This window comes from Pinus tabuliformis, chromosome 3_1 (genome assembly GCF_031772625.1).
Source record: "Pinus tabuliformis cultivar Carrire ecotype Pingquan chromosome 3_1, CPIR1, whole genome shotgun sequence".
In the NCBI taxonomy this organism is placed as follows: domain Eukaryota; kingdom Viridiplantae; phylum Streptophyta; class Pinopsida; order Pinales; family Pinaceae; genus Pinus; species Pinus tabuliformis.
The window spans coordinates 88,182,376-88,205,277 of record NC_142301.1 but is presented as its reverse complement, the minus strand read 5'-3'; the positions used below and the strand labels follow the sequence as shown (position 1 = coordinate 88,205,277).

At 37.8% G+C, this 22,902-nt stretch overlaps 1 protein-coding gene across 7 annotated transcripts in view; it reads right to left on the bottom strand.

Annotated features, from left to right (window-relative positions):
- Positions 1 to 7,112: 7,112 nt before the first annotated feature.
- Positions 7,113 to 22,902, bottom strand: part of LOC149185909 (5'-AMP-activated protein kinase beta-2 subunit protein) — a 74,588-nt gene continuing 58,798 nt past the window's right edge. For all 7 annotated transcript variants that reach the window (XM_089410835.1, XM_089410831.1, XM_089410832.1 and 4 more), the window contains 2 exons: positions 7,870 to 8,012; positions 7,113 to 7,572 (listed from right to left, as the gene is read on the bottom strand). In XM_089410835.1, coding sequence (XP_089266961.1) covers positions 7,243 to 7,572; positions 7,870 to 7,881 — 342 coding nt within the window. In that variant the 5' untranslated portion in view covers positions 7,882 to 8,012 and the 3' untranslated portion in view covers positions 7,113 to 7,242. The remainder of the gene's footprint in view (positions 7,573 to 7,869; positions 8,013 to 22,902) is intronic.

Sequence of the window (22,902 nt, the reverse complement as noted above, 5' to 3'; positions counted from 1 at the left end):
GTTGCAGGATGTGTTCATGCTTTTGGAGAACCAAAAGCTCTTCAGTGGGGAGGAATGATCCAGGTGGGTCCAGAAATAGAAGTGCCTTTGAAAAAGCTCAAAAATAAAAGTCATCATATTGAAGTGGAACCATGACCAGATTGTAATGCTCATCATCCTGATTCCAACAGTGTAAACGACACTCAAATCCGAGTCTGTATGCTCAAGATATTTGCGGTCAAATTTCAGGTCAAACTAGGCCTAGTGACAGCGACTAACGAGGCAACCATTGGCAAATGATTAGTGCACGGAATCCAGCTGCCGAAATGGGCAAATTTGTCACCTCTTTAATTTTGTTGGTAAACCCCAAAAACCGGTTGAATTTTTTTGGTTAATTTCTTTGTATATAACAAAAAAATAATAAAAATAAAGGGGTGGTGGGCCACCACCCCTGCCACCCCACGGCATGGTATTATATATATTATATATTGGGGTTGGGGCTCACAGCTTTGACCCAGGACCCAGCCATTACATAACGGCTATGTATTAAAATGGGTCGGCAGGATTTGAACCTGCGTCGACCGGGTGGTTGGCCCGCCCAACTCAAAAACCAACAGAGCTCTAATTTAAACAAACAACCCGGCAAAAAATAAATAATGCACTGCAAAAAAGTTAATATGCCACCAACTAACCAAGCCAATGATTTCCCAGATCGAGTTTTGAACCCGAGCCATGCGCACTAAACTGGGGCCAAATACCAACGGGCTAACGGGCCTTTCATTGGTAATCCGCCCAACGAAAATCATATAAACAACATTTTCGCTCATGCACTGGACAGAGAGCAGAGAAGCGCACGGATGCCGAGGTGGAGCCATGATTTGCATGTTTTTCTAGACATAATGTCACAGAAATATTATTTGATGCTTAAGGAATCTTTAGATTCTCTTGGAGGCCCATTTTTTTACAGAGGCGTAATGATGTTGACTTTATAGTCAGTTTTCTCAAAATTTTGCAAGAAGCGCAGTGGTGTGCTCATAAGTTTCCTCCGAGCGGCAGATTTTTCGCCCATCTCCAAAAAAGAATCTTTGGGGGAATCTTCGGGATTCCTGAGCATCTAGATTTTGATGGTGTTAGAAAGGGCTAGGTTTATAATCGTTTGACACGATTTCATGCCACAAATTCAACGGTGATGACTATTTCTACAGCTGAGCTTTGCATTTTCAATCCATGTCAGAAAATGGAGGTATAAGGGATATTTATGTAATTTGATTTAATGAAAGAGGTCTCCCCACTTTGAGTCGGGCCCGGAGACATAGCCACACTGGATGAACTTCGTAATCAAATCATCTTGTGCCTTTTCATCTCATGTTACTTTTGATTTCTGCTTCATTTTATGTGTTTATGTTACTTGGTTACATGGTCTTTTAAATGCAATTTTGTATGCATCCATGAAGTAAAAGAATTGGATCATTGAAGGAACCATGGTTTTGCTTCAATGATGAGCCATGCACTCAACAAGGAGGAAGGCTTTCTTTAAGGGCACAGTTCGGAACAAAGAAGGGGGAATGATGCTTGGGAGTGTGTTATGCGCTCTTAGAGGATGTAGGGCACACTTCGAAACAAGCAAGGGGTCCCAACTAAGGCTTAGGAGTGTGATATGTGCTCTCCTAGACTTAGTGGGCTAACGTGTGCAACTAAAATTTGTCTAAGTCTAAAAGATCAAACAAGGGGCAAACACAATGAGTTTAGACATAAAATCAAATGCAAAACATACCAACTCATTAATAAGACTTAGACAAGATCAAACAACAATAAATACACATCAAAACGCCATTTTACAAACACTCCCCAAGTACAATAAACAAAGTGTGTGTGACTGCGACCAAAAGTGTCATGTTACAAAAAACTAAGGTTTGTAACCATGAAGTGCACTAGATATGTTCTAAGCATTCCAACGACACTTGGGAATGATCAAGAACAGTTGAAACATGTGGAATGACTTGAAACAATACTAGACGACCAAAGTGACACTTGATACGACAGTTTGGTAGGCTCCAAAATTTGAATGTAGTGAAGTTTTGGAGGGTGTTGTAGCAGCGACAACACCTCCTGAATGAGGTTTACAGAAAAGAGGTACATTGCGAAGACTTCCATTACGTAGGTGGCAGCATTAGGAAGTACAAGGCAAGTTTGTGACAAGAGGGTTCTCCCAATAAGAGGGAATGTACTACGAGTAGATTTTTGCTCGTATTACAAATGTTCATATTCTTAAGAATGATTGGTGTTCAAAAGGAAGAAAGTGTAGATTGACATCCATGATCATGTCTAATGATAGGAAGATATTCCAGATCCAAGGGAGTCGATAGTCAAGCAAAGTGGAAGGAGCAACCTTCCCAGAGGATGTCATGGGGTTGAGATTGTCAAACTAGATGCTTAGAGACAAAGGGTCTCTAGGAGAAGTATGGCTTCCTTGAGAAAACCATAGCAAAAGGACTTGCTTACATTATAGAGGTAGCATCTACAATAGAAGGACTTGCTTGTGTGATAGAGGGAGCAACCGTAGGAGTATTTTCTTCCATGATAGCCAGGACTACCACAGGAAGCCTTGCTTTAGCATTAGAACGCCTTAGAGATTGAAATGAAAGATTCTTGAAGATAAACTATTTCTTGGGATTGGAGATTCAGATTTGGTGGATCCCATGATGTATAGGCAGTTGATTGGATCCTTGATGTACATGGTTAACACCAGACCAAAAATTTTCTTTATAGTGAGCACCCTAAACCAGATTATGGTTGATTCGGGGCATGTACAATAGATGGAAGCAAAGCATGTGGTACTTGTGTTGTACAATTGGATGTGGTCTGAGATATGTCTCAAGAGATGAAGTGAGTATTTGCAGGAATATACATATTCAATCATAGTATATTTTTGCGGGAACAATAAGACATGAAGCAGTGTCGCTTCAAGAGCCAAAAGGACATGGCCAAGTCACTTCATCTGAGACATGATGTAGAGAGATCAATGGAGCTCCACTAGATATCCTAAGATGAGTAGATTGTGGACATACTTCAAAGACATGCTTAGTATGATGTTGAATGTATCCTTCATTTGAAGGGAATTATGAGGTTTTTGCAAGATTGGGTTGACCATCTCACAAACAATCTCCTGAAGCCATAAAGGACTTTGGTTGGGTTATAAAGGACTTTGACCAGGGCAGATGGATATTGTTGAAGACCTAATCTATTATGGTTATGGTGAATGGTTACTAGAAGCCGAAGAAACCTTGGAAGTTGAATCCAATAGCTTCTATGTTGTATTTATATGTACATCATTCCTAATAATAGTTGAATTCATTTCCAACAGTGGTACCATTGTCTTGTTGAATAGCTTGAGACACTAGTTATGTGGCCAACCAGATGGAGTTTATAGATGGAAAGGAGATGAGATATTGTCACAATTTTTTTGCATTAGGAAAATATATGCGTTGGAGAGCCAATTGTTGTAGGAGTTTGTATTGGAGAAATGAGGTTGTAACATCAAAAAGAAAAATTGCAATCAGCCTACATGAGACTCTTACAATCGCTCACAAGATTCACACAGTTTCTTTCCATATTCATACAATCAACAAGCTCGATGATGGATGGTTTTAGAATGTTGTCGTTGTACATGATTGCACGAATGGTACATGATTTGGTTTGTTGGCATTATATATATATATACTCTCTCATGAATCTCAACAGCCTACACATATGAAGGGCCATATTGAAGTCAACATCGTTACATGTTTCCTTCTCATTGATCCACATGCCAACGCCTAAATGATCATATGATTTGTCCACATGCCAACACCAAACCTTGTCACTTCTTGTCTTTTGGTCGATATGTGTGTCAACATATGGTCTCTACATCTTTGTCTTCAACTTTAGCAAACCAAAAGCTATGCATATGGAGTCTGTTTGATCCCATTCAAATTGCACAGAGAAGCTCTTGACAAGCCCTTCGACATGAAGACTCTTTCAATAAAGACTAAGAGGATCTAATTGGATCAGTTTTGGAGATCCTCCTACTTCACAATTTCAGGCATTTACAACAAATTCTAGATGGCAATTTGATTCCATATGACAGTGAATTCCATTTCCTTTTACAACTAAATATTGTCATTGTACATAGTTTATATAGTTCAATCCCTGCAATTCTACAACCCTTTTTTTAAACATGATTTTGAATTTTTAAACATGACTTTAAAATCAAGGCATTTCCAAACTTGTCTTTAGAGACTGAAAATCAATCATCCTTAATTTCGAATGATCCAAAAACTTTTAGATATTTGGTGTGTCATGTTGATGATCCCTCAATCCATCTCTACCAACAAAGCTCCCTAGGGATTTACACTCACAGATTTGGCGACACTAAAAATGTTACGTTGCAAGAGTGAAACCTTATCTTTCAAAAGGTTGAAACTCTTTAAACAATTTCAAAATTGTTGTGCTTTGATTCGATATAACACAAACATACAAAGAAAACCAACATTTCATTTACAATGAGAAAGCAAAAACTTTCTTATAAAAGGCTGCAAGCTATTCAAATCAATTCACTTTATGAATGACAAATAAGGTAAAAGACTCCCTAAAGTGAAATAAAACATAAGAGTATACAATGACCTAAAGATGAAATGATTTTATTAATGTCTCTATCTAAATACCGAACTGATCATTATAATATGATATTTGCTTTAACAACAGTATTCACATAAAACTAAGCAAAAACAGTGAAAAAACCATTCATATGGATAAAGGTACATTATTAACATGATGGCAATGTACCATTTTTCCTACATGAAAATTATAGATACATTCTAATTTGGATAACCTTCAAAAATAAACCTTTTTAATGGAATGTAAAATATCTTCTAATTTGAATACCTTTTATGTGGCTAAATTAAAGAGAAACCCCTCTTATGGAATTGTGATTGTTAATACTGCTTTTAGTATCTTGTCACATTAAAAATTCACCTAAAAGTAATAGTGATAATTAATGACTAATAATCAATGATCATAAAATTAATAGAATACACAACCAGGGTTGTTGCTCAATGGCAAGAGTGGTGGCATGCTTAACACCCGACCAAACGCCAGAATCTTGCAAGGCATGTGCATATTGTTACCTATCATGGGTTGGTTTACCTACGAAATAAAGTTCATATGTAGTTTCAGCTTCATGGGCTAGTTCACCATGCAAAGTATGTGCAGATAATTCTTTACCATGAAATGAAAACACAAATTCTAAACTAACAAAACGGGGAGAACCCCCTTTTATAGCAGTTTTGACACCACAAATTGCTGGTCCCTAAAAAAATGTGCTTCTCAGAAATCGTTACATTAGATCCACCAAAGAATGCTTCCAACAACTTCAAGAAAACCCCATGAATCCTTTGTCTAAAAACATCACTAGAGCTAATAACACTATAGTTTTGTGTCTCCAGAAATCCTGTCTAAAAACATCACTAGAGCTAATAACACTATAGTTTTGTGTCTTTGCCAATTATCTAAAGCATTAATTAGCTTCTCTTTACATTAAACATTCTGCTTACAAATAAATCTAATTAATATAATTCCATGATATTTTCGACAAATGGTGACTCATTAGAGGTCATTAACAAACAGAAAAAATACCTAACCATAAATTCAAATTGTTTTGACCATAATTTGAAACCTAAGTTGAATGGATCACTTAAATTACAAAGCAATCATCTCCCCATTGATCTTCTACTATATTTAGAATGACAACAATATACAGTTTCACTATAAATACAGGTCAAAGTGATACGGGACGTGTTATGTTATAGCATATTTGGCCAATTAAGGATCATTTGATCATTTGCTTCCATAGATTCTAGCATACAGACATTGAGAACTAGCTTCCACAGACTTAGCATACAGCCATTGATAATGCATCTACATCGGTGTAGATATAACTAGGTCTACAATTACATTTGTTTTACAGGAAAAAAAAAATTAAATGCAAATTGGGGGCATTATTGTGTGTAGTGTGCTGTCTATAAATGTGCTAATGATTTTAAATTAGATTCCATAGAAAAGTTAAGTAAAAGATTCTATGGAAAGAAAAGGTTAGTCATAAAATAAAAATAAAAATAAAAATTTATTGAAAAGCGTTAGACAAGATAATCCTACAGGGTTTGGGGCATGAGTCTTTTATGTAGTTTTTTGAATATTATTGCTAGTAAAATAAATGTCAAAACAAAGATGAAATAGACAGACAATGAGGTTATATAATGTCCTTACTATTGCCATATCAAATGCTTTCTTGGCAAAAAGAATGCAAAATCAGCATGCCCAAACCAATATTACAATTAACCACTGAAACCGAGCATATAAATATTTATTTAGCTGGAAAAACTTAGACCTCAAAACATAACTCCTATTCACTTCTGTTAGACACCTCCATTCACACCATGGCTTGGGAGGCCCTTAACGCACTTTACGAATATAAAATTTCCATAGTAAGATCACAGGCTAATACTAGTGACAAGAATTTCATGAAAGCAAGGTTGAACAGCAGGTGGCCAGTAGAAATTTAATTGCTAAAAAGCTAGGCTACTTTTACACATCTTATTTTTGCTGTGCATCATGTGAGCACCCTTGAAGACACCTTTGCATCTTCAGGGTGTGTCTCCTTAAAAGCATCAAATGATGTCAAAACATTTATAGCAGATGTAAGAAATTTAGCAGCCAACTGCTAGTGAGTGACAGGTCAGATTCACTTAAATAATTTTTCAGCAGAAATTTACAGCAACAGAGTTGTATAATTTTAGAAAAGTTTTGGCTTTTAAAAACCCCCTATATGCCAATCTCATAACTGATATTGACCAGTCTAGCATTGAATTGGGAAAAAAAATGCACAACCAACAGCACCGAAAAACATTCAACCTTACAATTTTTTTGTCCATAAGACATTGTTTAGAAATTAGAACTGAAATAATGCTTAGAAACATCAGTATAAAGTGCATCTTATGAAAAGAGTTGAGTTTTAATTATACTTTTTGGGAATTGAACAGTTACCTTGATTTTAAAGGGTCATTTCATCAAGAATCAATGGATTGCGGAGATAGATATAGGAGAAATGTATTATATTCTCACAAGTACAACAATAAAATAAAAACAATATGATAGTCGCCTTGAGCACAATAAGAAAAATCTACTCTGCCAACAAATTAGATATATCAAATACGAAGTATGAAACATTCATGTGCCTCGCCTACGGGCAGGTTTGTAAAGTACAACAGTCACAAACTTTGAACGGAAACGATGTGTTAATCCAAGTGCTACCATTGAACGGGTATTTTCTGTATTTCCAATATAAAGATGGTTCAATATCACGTTCTGTGGAAGTGGCAAACTACCAGATGCCTCTACATTTACAGGAGAATTTAACAGAGTATGTTGCAAATGTGGAGGAACTGTAGGTGGCTCTCTTGCGTCATCCTCATTTCCAGGGAAGGAATTACTGTAACTTGCATCTGGTGAGCTTGGAGCCTCACATTCCATAACATCATTGCCTTCTTGTGTGCTATCCTGCAAAACATGCAACGAACTCCAGGATAAGTAGAGAAAATAAACAGAAATAGTGATGTGGGGGCTATCAAAGTCTTGCTTACGCTGTTGTTTCAGACAACTTTTATGGAACACCACAACAGGATAAATTTCAAGGTATTAAAAGATTTGCTCATTAACCAGACTGAGCATCTTCTCTAAAAAGTTAATTCTCAAGGATTTATTAGATAGAAGAAAAAGGTGAATAATCACGTGTATAAAAACTTCATTGAAAAGCTTGTCCCAGAATGTGATAGATACAGAGGTTTAGCAGCTTACATGAACCTCCATGTTGCCTAGATTATCCAGTTTCTTCCGAGTTGATATCAGCTACAAGACCCCATTGATGACAAAATCTCAACTAAAAGCTCCAAACAGCCAACAAATTTGTTGCCACCCTTTTAATAAGCTGCCAGAAATGCCTGCAATTCATATCTCATCATAATTAGTCTTCCCCGGTTGTTTAATGGGCATAAACTTTATTGTAGAAGATGCCAAAGTTAAAAGCTTGGTTTTGACTGTAGTTGAATCTCAGAGTAAAGAATTGAGCTTAATATGCCAATGAAGACACAATAAACAGAATATAGAGGAAAAAGAAGAATTTTCTTTTCAAAATGTTCTTGTACAGATTACAGCGCCCGCAGGACTCGTGAGTCTGCCCGACCAACTTTCAAAAAAGGCACCTGGACCTGGAAACTATGGGTCTGATCCCAAACCATTTGACCTTCCTAGACCCACCAAATCGAACCACAGATCCGCCAAGTTAGTTTTGACCTTGACCAACATCTAGGGCTTCAACTTCTGAACTTTCTTCACCTTTCTACCAGGAATTCAAGCTTGTTTCAATTTTCAGATTTTGTCATATGATTCCAGATTTGACACAGATCTGCCAAGTTAGTTTTGACCTTGACCAACATCTAGGGCTTCAACTTTTGAACTTTCTTCACCTTTCTACCAGGAATTCAAGCTTGTTTCAATTTCCAGATTTTGTCATATGATCCCAGATTTGATTCTGCCTCAACTCTTGACATATGACATTATGAATCATAATTGCACATCATGCTCCATGATAATTTCAATCTTCTTAATAATTAATGGTGTATGATGAATAATCGATCATATCATGTACACTGAATGATACACTTGGTTATTTTCAGATATGTCATCTTTGCATCATATGCAGCAATGTATTGGCATTATAATCAGTGAAATCTCTCATGTATAATCTAAGAGACAGCTATTTTACGTGAAAATCTATAATTTTGTATCTTCATTTTGCTGAGTTTTAACTTTTCACTGTCTTGACTCATAAGTCTTTTCCGAGCCCTGAACCAAATTTTACTCTCCCACCAAAACAAGTCTTGTCCCATGTCAAGTCCGGTGACAATGCTGTTGACGAAAGCCTTTCAGGAATATGTACAATTTTGAAGAGTGGAACCTCTTGGTTTCTTGTCCCTTAAACTAAAAATGAGACATTAAGATGCAAGAAAAGCTAATAGCTTGACAATATGTTATTCAGATAATGAGGTTGCTGATGGTATTAATGCAAGCCTAGAGCCTCATCTATTTTACCTAAAGGGAAATACTGCTTTCTAGAAATGAAATCTTACAAGTTTCAGACATACAGATGTGTCTAGAAACTTTGCTTCCCACGTCCAAGCTTACATTAATGCTCATCTACACATTACTAGTGCTGAAGGCAGGATATATAGAAACATTTTTAGTAGTTGAATTCTTTACAACTGATCAACGTACATAATAAACTAGAACTGAATTTATTTTCAGTTGTATTTCAAATTGTAAGTGATATGGGCAGAGGTGAAGCAGGGTGGTGAAAGATTCAAACAGCCCATAAAATAGTAGAATGAAGAACCTGCCCAAAAATTCATTTCCGGGTATTTGAACTCTGCCTACAATCCCAATTCCCAAGTTGAGCAAGTTAACAAGAATTGCTGCAAAAGAGAATGAAAACTTGTAGAATATTTTATTGATCAAAGCTACAAAAGTTGAAAGTAAACGTGGGCAAAGGCACCTTTGTACAGAAGGAGCATCCATGCCTCATCAAAATCTTATGCAACTCCAACATTATATATCTCCTACCTCATGGGAGTCCACAGAAGACAAAAAACATTGATTACTTACATAGGGAATACATGTATGTTGAGCGGGAGCTGTGTTTCCGTGTGGTTACAGAAGAACAAAATCCAAATAATATGGGAATTATGTTCCTATGTGGTATGTCACATGTACTAAAGGACAAAATACACGAATACATGTTAATGATGTCTTCATGATTTCATCCCTGGTTAGTAGAAGAACCCAATTTTTAGATATTATCTGAACTTGCCCTTTGCTTAAGTTGCATTGTTGCTGACGAAGATCATATAGACATTATCCTAGATGCAGTAGGTACAAGTTGGTTGTCCTACCTGATTGAGTTGTTGCCAAAAATAGACTATGCATTGGTAGTTGTGTTTGTTACTGCACTAGTCAAAGCAGATGAAAGCAGACATGCTTAACTGTGGAGACAAAAGACATACTCTTATATATGATAATGTGCCCAAGAGATATTGTGTTACATATATCGTGCCTTCAATTGTAGCCCTGTCTATCACCGATGCTTTTGAGTAGAGTGAGCTTGTTCTGGAGGGTGTCTAGGTTGGGCTGTGAGCAAGATGGAAGTGGACACACTTTAACTGTGAGGACATGAGACTTGGCTGTTACATTTACCAGTATGCCAAAGGAAGAATATGTTACACATATCAAATCCAAAATACATGACAAAACTGATTAGTTGCTCCACCAAGTCAGCCTTCCAAGATGATTCAGCAAACTTCAGTAGTCTCTTCTTGTCCAGCGGCTTTAGCCCAGCAACAATCCAGAATTTCGGCCCCCAACTTCAGAATTTCAGCCCCCTACTGCAGCCCAGTGACTTTGATCTCCCCAGCAGCTTCAGAATTTCGGCCCTACTGCAGCCCAGCGACTTCGACCTCCCCAGCAGCTTCAGAATTTCACACGTGTGAGAGTAGAGAGAGAGAATTCGACTTCTTTTTCCTTGACAAAGACTTCCTTCTTCTTCGCTAGGGTTTCATTCCTCTTCCTTGAACTTCGCACCCTTTTTCTGCCTCCAGCTACTGCAGATCAAACTTGAGTGAAAATGTGCTCCAAATGAGTCGAGTTGTTGCCCTTTTATAGTGGTCTCTGCCTCCCTAATTAGGCCGACTTGGTGGACGAGGCCTAAAAGACCTAGTTTACATTAAAATAAATTTCTTTGATATATAAAGCCCAAGAAGGGTTTATTACATTATGACATGGACAAGGACACTTGACATAAACCCTAGAAGCCTACAATGGAGACTTTGACCTAAAAACCATTGACCCAAGCATGAAACTCATGCTTTAATGAGTCAATTTCTTTTATAATAATTTCTTTTCCTTTTGACAAATACAACATCATGACTCAAATACAATTATGAAGACCAACACTAGTTACATTCAACATCTTTGTGGCATGGTCTGAATCTATGGCATCCATCTTCTTCTCTAAAAAGGATCAAGTTTGTCTCCATAAGTACAGTACAGTACGACATTCTACATTACAAAGAGCTGATCCATATCTCTTTGGAGGAGCCTGAAGAAATTGTGATTTGACACCATATTTAAAGGAAGAAAAGGACATGTAAGGTTGAAGTATTACTCCTCACACTCTGCAATTTAAGAGTTACATATAATCTTTTGTTCTTATATCTAGGATAGCAGAAATCTAGAATACAAGTCCATTTCAAAATTCATCAAAAGGAGTCTACTAGATCTAGTCCTCTCTCTCTTGTGGACAAAGACATAATTGATATAGAGGATACTTCTTCTTTACTTGTATATGAAGATTAAGTTTTGTACTTTAGACATTCAGAAGTTTTGTATGTTAGACATTCAGCTCAATCTCATTAATAGAAGGTATGTCAATGACAATTCTAGGGTTTGTATCTAACACATTAGTATGCTTGTCGAACTTGAAATATGTAATACAGTAGGTTTCGAAGATTTTGGATCTTAAAGCATCTATGGTTTGTAAACCTTCGCAAAAGTCTAAACTAAGAAAAACCCTAGGACTAATAGTTTCTGCTTAAAGAAGCCCTAGCTCTTGAGATTAACAAAAATGATATCATGCTGATGTAAGGACAAGGTTGGTGATAATTACAAGAAATCCAATATTAAGAGGGAGTTGACTCTTCTCAAAAGATAAGTATTCTATACCTTTCCTCTTTAATTAAGACTATTGTTGCTGTCTTTAAGTTTTGGTTAGTCTCTTCTTTATGTATCCTTTGCTTGGTTATAATTGTTCTCCCATATTTTCCTAGTGAGGATTGCAGGTAAATAACTAGGGTAATCTAGGCTTTGGCAGCAGAAGAATGGTATGGAAGAACGACACGTAGCTAGAGGACTTTCTATATTTATATTAGACTTGAATACTGGAGGAGCAAACAGTTTGAAGTATATCTTGGTTAGGTCAAGATCTAGTATTTGGCAACATAAAAGCTAGAAGGTTCTCCCAAGAAGAGGGAGAGGATCATGTTAAGACAATTGCGTCAGTTAGAAGAGTTACCCAAATTTTGAAGGAGCATCGTGATTCAAGAAGACCTCGTACTTTGGGAAAGACTCATGAGTCAAAGGAAGAAATATTGACTTCAGAGGGCGTTGGAAGCAGAATTTGACATGAAGGATCTTACACTACAACTTGGGACATGAGGATACATCGATTGGGTTAGCAGTGTTGATGATGAGTAAAAGATACTATTGACGGTTGGGAGCTGGTATGGTTTCTTGGAAGAGCATGAAGCAGGATTCTGTTGCATTGCGGAGGCAAAAGATATGGCAGTTTGTACAATTAGTTGTGAAGCAATTTGGCTCCATAAAATGTTTGATGGACTATTTGATGACATGTTGAATTCAATCATGATACTCTATAAAGATTGTTAGAGAACTTGGTATTTCATGTAAGGTTGAAGCTCTTTGTGATTCGAGAGTATGGTGCAGATAGGAGTCGAGGAGCTACAACAGATCTCCACAGATGAACAAGTAGTTGAATGTTGGTCAAAGTTGTCATTGATGTCAATATGTCATTGTTGGAGATGGCAAATATTCTTGTGATGCATGAATAACCATTTTGTGATGTTGCCCTAACCTCATGCAGACCCTAGGAGAAAACCCCAATCATAAAGATGATGCAAATTCCCTAGCTATATGATAAAAGTTTAAAACCCGAAAGCCCTGGCTTCATGATGCCCTAATGCCCATGAAACAATAGATAGAACTAGATTATTAATGCCTTGTTGAAGATGCCCATGAAGACATATTGAAAAGGCACCCTAGCTTTGTTGAATGATGTTCATGATGCCTTAAGGAAGCCCTAACCCTACTAGGCCCATTCCAATAATGCCAAGTCTTAAAGAAGGAGCCTTTACCTTGAATGCCAAAATCATAATGATAAAATACTAAAGGCTTCCATGAACAAAATAATGATGACTATTCACAAATATAATTTTCTTGATAGGAAACTAACCTCATTTAAGGATAAAATTGGTATAAGGTTGTAGAGGACATTTTTCCCTTTCTAACAAGCTATTACCCGCCTTCTAACTCCTCTTAAATTGAGAGAGATTGAATTTATAAGTTAGAAAAATCATTATTTTTGGTAAACCGGCTTATGTAGGTTGACATGTCTCTTCAACTGACGTCTCTATTCATTATAACTCTAATCCAGTATATACTAACGTCCCAACACCTCATTTCAACCATCATTTTCGGTGAAGAATACAGGGAAGCAAATAGAAAAAGGAAGGGAAGTTGAGGAGATTAAGGAAATTATTGTTTGTGGTCGAGGAAGACTTAAAAATCTGTTTGGGTTAATTCTGTATTGGAGATTGGACAAACTTGGACCTGAAGTTAACAATTAGAAAGGCAGTGACATTTGTGAGGCTTTGTTACAAACTTTATGAGGCTCCAACCTCTAGGGCTCTGACCCTATCTTCCCAAGGCTCCAACCTTGTCTCTCTGAGGCTCCAACCCTCTCACTGGTGTACCAACTCCAACCTGACCCTCTTGAGGAATCCTATCCTCTAGGGCCAACGATTCTTTAAGGCTCTCAATATCTTCTGCAACCAGCCCTGACAATATCTTCACCTTCAAAAATGCCTTCTCCAAATCACTTCATCAATGACAACTTTATCTTCTCATACGTTGTCACCACAACTCTTCATTTCACACAAACAAATTCTCCAAGGTCACAACATGAGGGCCTTCAACAATGCATCATGGTCTCCAAGGGTACCTTTAGGATCAACTTCTACACATCTTCCAAATGTCTTCAAGAATCCCTCAAGGTGTCATCACAACGATTCCTCAACAAGGTTAGTAGGAGGTCTTCCAAAAGTTTGTTATATGCAACCCATAGATGCTTGTCTCCACTTTACTTTTGGTCTAGATGTCTCAAGTCAAACCCAAAAATAGTGCTAGGTCTGCTGCTACAGGGTCTTCTACAATTTTGCTCCAAAAATGTCTTTCCAAGGAGACTTCAAGAATGTCTTTTGCAAGGCACTACAGCGCTACTCAAAAGTCCAAGAGATGGGCTCCAAGCAGTACTTTCAAAGGTGCTCCAAGTGTTGTCAATGGGTTGCTCCTCCAAATGAGGTATGCTACTATGTGACTATTCCACAAGTTTGTAATGCCCACAAGTTCATTGTTTGAGCTTTTATGAGCTTCCCCAATAATTCTGTGACCACAGGTCAACAAGTCCACGCTTGAAACTATCACTCAAATTTGAATACTTCACACAATTTCGAGCTTCTCTGTTATCACAAGTCTAAGACTTCAAGTTATCAATCCAAGCCTAAACAAATGTGATTATCCTTGATCCAAGCTTGATAAAGGATTGTCCTGAAGTTTGCAGCTTCGCCACAAATGAAACCGAGGTGAGGTTGCTCATAGGTAGTTGTCTACACACAGAAAACTGACCACATGGTCCCACATCTGTCACAGGCTAACAAGTGGTCAAGTCTAAGGTGTAGTTTCTCTCCAAAATTTTGCTAACTTGACATTGTTCACAAATCATTGGTTCATGCAAATCCAAATGGTTTTATCATGTAGCTAGGGAATGTGCATCATCTTCATGCTTAGGGTTTTCTCCTAGGGTTTGCATGAGGTTAGGGCAACATCACAAAAGTGTTATTCATGCATCACAAGAATATTTGCCATCAACAATGCCATATTGACATCAATGACAACTTTGACAAACAGACTCCTCCTTTGTCATTGATGGGAATATTCTAGCACTTTCAACGATTTCTTCCCCTTTGACATCAATGGCAAATGGGGTGTCCAGGTACTCCCCCTATCAAGTTGCTTCTTAACATGTTGCTCCAATGTAGTTTCTTCCTTTCTTCATCAATGATAGTTCTCCATGATAGATATGTTGTTCCCCTTGTCATGGTGCTCCTTTTTATTGTTGAAGGAAATGTAACTAGGTTCGGTCTACATAAATGTAATTTTTCCATTTGTATTTATTCAAGAAAAGAGAAATTACTTTTATGTTATTTTTCGATGAGTTTCTTGCTCATTGAAGAAGGTCAAGCACATGTTTAAGTGCTTCTAGGAAGTCAAAAGGTCAATGTATTTATGTAAGACTCTTAGAGGGCATGTTACACTATGTATAAGGTCAAAGGAATACCTCCAAGACAAGCGCAAGTCCTCTCCATGCAACAACGTCCTCCAAAAGAAGAAAAACGACGAAGAAAGTTCATGTCAGCCTAAATACAGCAAGTCGGCCTCAAGTCCACATAAAGGAGGGACAATCCTCTATATATAAAGGTTTTCCACTCCCTCTCAACGTCCACCAAGCATCTCTGAAATCAGCGAAGGATAGAAGCTGAGAAGAGAGAGGAAAAGACAAGTTTAAAGGGTCTCCTAAGTGCAGCAAATAAAGGAGAAGATAAAGCGAAGGTGTAGGATTGTTTCTATGGCTAGAAACAAACAAAAGTGCAAAAAAAGGTAGGGTAAATCTATGGGTATAACAGCAGCTAGAAGATAGTCCAGGAATCATTATTGGTTGGGCTAGAAATTAGGCCTACAAGGCCTCCCAAGTCAAGTGAAAGGGTCTCCCTCTCAAACAAAGGTAAAAAGACCCTAAACTACAAGGATCCTTGCCACACGTGCGAAGAATTTAGGGTTGTTGTACAGTCATATCGAGTCTACTCCTACATCTCAAGAAACATCGCATTTGGTCAAAGAAGGAAGGAGTCTACTTGAGAAAAGGACAACACTAAGTATAGAAGAGGAACATCTCATATAAAGCTTTCTCAAGAAAGGTCTATCTCTAGACAAGCAACAAAGAAGGAGGACAAAGTGTTGAGGAGAAAAAGTGCCGGAAGAAAGAAGTCTAAGTGTCGAGAACAAAGTGCAGAAAAGAGGACTAGTCAAGGGTCTACGGTTTGGCATTGATCAATAAGGAGCTCCAATAAGAGAAACTTACCAAAGGGTTTTCCTCTCTAAGAGAGTGAGGTTTTGGCCCTGGCGGAGAGCCAACATTTGTGTTCTTGTCTTTATGTTTTTGGTAGCAATTTGACGAAACACACACACTAATAAGAAGAAGAAGATCAAGCTAAAATAATTGTAAAAGTGCTTCACAAATTGTTATCAACAGAAGAATAATCCTAATACACACTAGTGCCCTCGATTCTTCAACATGGAATCGGAGCTAAGGTGACACATCAAGGAAAGGGCGTCTCAAGAACACTCATCAAGGAAGGACATCTACAAAAGTTGAAGCATCAAGCCAAGAAGTCTCAATCACATCAAAGGATAAAAAGTTCTACCATCTAGCATTCATCAAGTAAGACTACAAAGAAAGAAGAAGAGCCTTACACAAATGCACCTACAAGAAGAGCAAATCAAAGCAGGACCTACATCAAGCTACAAGTCATCAAGCAACTCTCATCATCAAGTCAAGTCCACTTGGAGAAAGCAACTTGAAGAACATCAAGATCTAAGGAAGGGAAGCCATCAAGTCTTCAAGGAGAAAGAAAGTCTACTACATCTCAAAATCTATCCAATAAGTATATGTTCCCTTCTGAATATACATCAATGTCTTTTTGCAAGGAAAGCAACAAATTGGTAGGGACCAATATCTTTCTTGCATGGAAGAAAACGACTGATTTACTTCTCAAGGAGAATGAACTCCTAGAACACATCAAAGGGAATTTTACTATTCCTGCTAAGGAACAAACTCAAGCCTTAGTCAAGTATAATAAGGATGAAACAAGAGCTCAAAGGGTTCTAATAGAATCCATCAAAGACTCTCTCATTCCATATGTCTCCAAACTTGAAACATCACAAGAAATCTATGATAAACTAGTAGAGCTATTCTCGGAAAGCACAACTTGAGAATTGATATCTCTACTAAATGAACTGTACAAGATGAAGATATCAAAGGAAGGAATAGCTCCCTACTTCATGAAGATCTCTGAGATGAGGGATCAACTTCAATAGCTAGGGGAAGTCATGTCTGACAGAGAAATGACAATTGTAGTACTCAATGCTCTACCTGAGGATTGGGGCAACTTCACATTAAGCATATATGCCAAGAAGGAAGCCACCCCACTAAGTGAAATGTGGTCTCTATGCAAGATAGAGGAAACAAGACTCAAAGCAAAAGAGGATGTGGGATCAAAGGAGCAAGCATTTGCTACCATGGCCAAGAGAAAGGGAAAATTTGGCAAATTTGGTCCACGAAGAACAAACAACAAAGATATGTCTAAAATCCAATGCTATGGATGTCAAGAATATGGACACTACAAGAGGAATTGTCATAAACTAAAGAAGGACAACAACTACAAGAGAAAAAGGGAAGAAGCTCATGTGACTCAAAAAATGAAAAAAGAAGACAAGAAGCAAAAGAAGGAAGATCCTTCGGATCTCTACTATGACTAAGTCTACTTCTTTACTTAAAGTCTTCTTTCAAAGTTTTGAGTAGTATAGGAGCATGTAGGAATAGAATAGAATTGCATCGCTAGAAACGTCTTCTAGAATCTAGAAGCATGATGTACACAGAGTTCGAAATACTCATGTAGAAGGAGCATTTATAAATAGAACTAAATGCATGGTTAGAAATATCTTCTAGAATATAGGAGCATGGTACGCATACCTGGATTAGGACCTCATCCACAATGAAAGAAAATTGATCATGATTAAGAATCTTAGAAGACCTCCATCATCAAAAGGAAAGAAACATTTGCAAGGTTAAGGGTCTTCAAGATCCTATGACGGAATCTTCAAAAGAAGATTCATAAACAAAAGCATATGTCTCATTGGGAATCCCATTCATGGGATTCAAGTAAAGGATGATATGCAGGCAAGCTAAGATGAAGCAAGAAGGGCCACACCAAGGACAGCCAAATGAAGCTAAGATGATCAAAGGAGAATCAAGATGAGGTATGTATGCATCAAAATTAGTCATGTTATCATTTGTAAATTATTGAGTCATGGGAATAGTTCTATAACATGATCAAGTAGGAAAGGATCTCTTTCACCAATGACATGCTCAAAGGCATGTACTACAATACAACGAAAGTCAACAAATGAAAATACTCACATAAGGAGTAAAAGATTGTTGACTAAGAAGCAACGGAGAAATGTTGACTAGTCCTAGAAGCAAGCAATGAAGAAGTGTTCTCACAAGGATCAGAAAGTGGTTGACCAATCTATCCAAGAAGAAACAAGTGAAGAAAGAGATCAACATGTGAAGAACACCATGATCACAAAGAATCACTATCTGACAAAGATCCATTGAAGACATCTCCTGAAAGAAGACAAGACAACTCTAACTAAGAAAGGAAAAGATCAAAGGACCCTTGACACCTATGAAGGCCTTGGAGATATGAAAGGCGCAAATAACTGATTCTACTCTACGAAGATGTCATTATGAAGAAGCCATCCAGCAAAATCACCATTTAATGTTGAAGCAATATCAGGATGAAGTCATGAAGGACTACTAGATCAAAGCATGGGAACAAGCAAATATAAAGAAGGATCCATGTGAAGAGTAGTCTGAAGCATAGACAAGATGACAAGGAATAAACAGATGACAAGAGAACCTGATATGCAACAAGAAGGCCACTTTCCATGAAGGAAGCAATGACATGACAAAGAAGGAAGGAAAGTGATTGATGGATGGTGCCCTACCAAGAAGAAGTTCGAACAAAGACTTCATGACATCAAAGGAAGGAAGGAGATCAAGCAACTGGAGGACCCACAAAGAAGAAGTTGTTGATGAATGGACAAGTCCCTAGCTAAGAGGGAGTTATAACAAGTTCCCAATTACAAAGGAACTTGCACAAGTACAATGTCAGAGGATACTTGGGCATGTCTTCCTCAATTGAGAGGAAGTGATAGACACAACATTCTTGTCTTCACTTGGGAAGAAAGAATGGGAGGATTGGGTAATCATCTGGCATCCGATACTCTTTGAGGATGTGTAGGGCATCTAAGACAAGAGTAGGCAAGAGGACCAATATTCTTTGAGGGCTGGGAACCTGGCACAATTCTTTGGGGGATGGCACAATTAACAACGATTATTCAACAAATTCGTATTTATTATTATTAAAAAGATAGAAGATGATTACGAATTGAGTGAGGCCCCTAGCTTTATACCGCCCTGGGTGCCTCTTGGTGCAAAGATCATGCCCTTTGCCTAATAATTACTTAACTAACTAATTTTTATATAACATTGCCTTCCTCCCAGAAAATGCTTTGTCCTCAAAGCATACGTAACGACAGATGTTGTTGAAAAAATGCTTCAGTCTCCCAAGAAGCTTCTTCTTCTGGTAAGTCCTTCCACTTGATCAAGTATTCCTTGATTACACGAGATCGAAGCTACCTTTCTCTAGTAGATATGATACCTTCTGGTTCTAAAATGACCCTTCATCATCTAGGGATGGAAGCGTTGTTTGCGCCGATTGATGGTCGCCCAGTGCCCTTTTAAGGCAGGAGACATGGAAGACGTTGTGAACACGACTTTTCTCTGGAAGGCTTAAACTATATGCAACTTGGCTGATATTTTTATTGATCTGATTTGGTCCATAAAACTTCGGTGCCAATTTATTTTTTTCTTTTTGTTTCAAGGACAATTGTTTGTATGGTTGGAGCTTGACAAATACCCATTCTCCGACTTCAAATTCTCTTTCGGTTCTATTTCGGTCCGCTTGTTACTTCATACGGTTCCTTGCATTATTCAAGTTTTCCTTTAGGGTTTGGACGATTTTTTGGGTCTCTTCTAGTTGGTTTTAGACAGCAAGTATATTTGTCTAGATGGTCCAATGAAATCCAACCATTTGGAGGTTCGTACCCATACAAAGCTTGGCATGGAGTTATTTTCGTTGACATATGGTAAGTAGAATTATATCACCATTCAGCGAGATGCAACCACTGAGCCCACTTATTTTGTTTTTCTGTAGCGTAACAATGTAAGTAAGCTTCCAAACATTTATTGACAACCTCCGTTTGTCCATCTGTTTGAGGGTGGTAACTGGAACTCATATTTTGGTAGGTTTCTATATGGTTGAACAACTCTTTCCAAAAATTACCCTTAAATTTGGCATCTCTATCACTCACAATGACTTTCGGAAAATCATGAAATCGTGAAATTTATAAATATTTTTGCAGAATATCTCAGCAATTTGTTTAGCTGAGTCTGATTTCTTTATTGCAATAAAGTGAGCATATTTGGTGAGTCTGTCGACCACTACGAAGATCTTATCCTTGCCTTCAGATACAGGTAATCCCTCAATAAATTCCATTGATATTTCTTCCCATTTTTAATTCGGAATGTTTAAGGGGTGAAGTAATCCAAGTGTCATAATATTTTCACAAATATTATTTCTTTGACATGTATCACACTCCGCTACATACTTTTGAATATCACGACTCATCCCCTTCCAAAAGAATGATTGACGTGCATTGTAGTAAGTTTTAAAGAATCCTACATGTCCGGCTGACAGTGAATCATGTGACTCTTTGAGTATCTTGGATTTAAACGTGGAGTTTGAATTCAGATAGATTCTTCCTTTGTACCATAGAATGTCGTTCTTCCATTCAAATTTTGAGTTGTCTGGAAGGTTATTGATCCTTAGCATACTCACTTCGAATCTCATTAAGCCATTCAGGAACAACAACCGAGACTACAAGTAGTGTTGATTCTTCGTCTTTCCTAGACAAGACATCTGCCACTACATTGTCTTTTCCCCTTTTATGTAAGTATATCCATGTCAAAGGCGACAATTTTTATTTTATTTTTATTTTTATTTTTTTTAAATAATAACTAAATTAAATAATTTATCAATAACTAATTAATATCATATAACTATATGATTTAAGTTATAAACCTTTATAGTTATATACCCCAACGTAATATAGTTATATACGATGCGTACCTCCCGCAGTTGAATAAGCCACAACGTCAAGGAATGTGGCCAGTGTTGACCGAGACCGATAGCTAACTAGAACACTTGGCACTGTGCGATGGGGTGTTGACAGCGGCGATGTAGATGGTGGACGGAACTATACAGGCGGAGCCAGGACGGAGAATGGGGGACAACGCTGGGACGGGTAGAACAACGAAATGTTTATACGATGGATCACAGCAGAAAAGGATGGAAGAGATTGACGCAGGTCAGAATACTTGGTCATTCGGAGTGACGTGGCAAAACTGGCGCAGTGGCACAGTCAGACAGCCGAAGAACAGGGTGTGGGAGCACGACAATGGAGTCGAATGAATGAAGGAAGCCGAATGAAAAGGGACGGACAGAGAATTCCAGGGAGAATCGATCGCTCTAATACCAGATGGCACAATTAACACCGATTATTCAACAAATTCATATTTATTATTATTAAAAAGATAGAAGTTGATTACAAATTAAGGGAGGCCCTTGGCTTTATACCGCCCCAGGTGCCTCTTGGTGAATGGGCATGATCTTTGATCATGCCCTTTGCCTAATAACTACTTAACGAACTAATTTTTATATAACAGAACCCAAGATAAGAATAGTCCTAGCAGGTCATACTGAGTGAACACCCGAGTGGGTATGTACCTTGAGAGACAATGACTAAGGTGTCTATAAGTCATTGGTCTCGCCAACATTGTGCTCTGATCTATTGAGAGATAGAGCTGCCAGTCAAGGCCTTGGTGTGGAAACAATGTTGGTTATTATGATGCTATAACAGATGGATTACAAAGCCGGTTTCTCTTATGTGAATTCTTCAAGATTGAAACATAGCCAAACACCTTGCAATGTTGTATGAATACCTCACTAGTTAAGAGGGAGTGTTGAAGGAAATGTAACTAGGTTTGGCCTTCATATATGTAATTTTGACATTTGTATTTATTCAAGGAAAGAGAAATTATTTTTATATTATTTGCCAATGAGTTTCTTGCTCATTGAAGTAGGTCAAGCACATGTTTAAGTGCTTCTAGGAAGTCAAAATGTCAATGTATTTATGTAAGACCCTTAGAGGGGGATGTTACACTATGTATAAGGTCAAAGGAATACCTCCAAGACAAGTGCAAGTCCTCTCCATGCAACATCGTCATCCAAAAGAAGCAAAACGATGAAGAAAGTTTATGTCGGCCTAAAGGAGGGACAATCCTCTATATATAGAGGTTGTCCAATCCCTCTCAACGTCCACCAAGCATCTCTGAAATCAGCAAAGGATAGACACCGAGAAGCATAGTTTTAAGATCCGGCCGGCTCAGAACCGACTCGGCCGAGTTGGTCCGAGCCGGAAAAAAAATTCAACCCAGCAGAAAATTTGGTTCGGTCGGCTGAGTCAGTCATAACTTGGCCAACTCGACCGGATCCGTAACTACTCGGCTGGGTAGCTGACAATGGCCAGTGAACCATAAAAACACGCCTTTTTTTTTAATTTTTCTAAGTGTGGGGGACTCCAAAGGGGTTTATGAATTAGTTTGCTGGTCTTTGGGGTCCATTCCCCTCTCCTAAACCCTAGTATTTGATCATATTGCCCTACTAAGGCTATGTTATTCATGGTAATGTTAAATTCTTAAAGTAAAAGTGACATTCTCCTTAATCTTCATTTTCATCCTTTTACTTAAATTTTTAACATTACCATGAAATGACTCTTGATGTTTGAGAGTGGTTCCGGCCTCATTGGATTTCATATGGAGAAAGTAGAATTTTAGATTTCATTCAAAATCCAGCTGACTTATCGGTTTTTCAGGATTTCAGGATTGGGGGATTGCAATGTTTC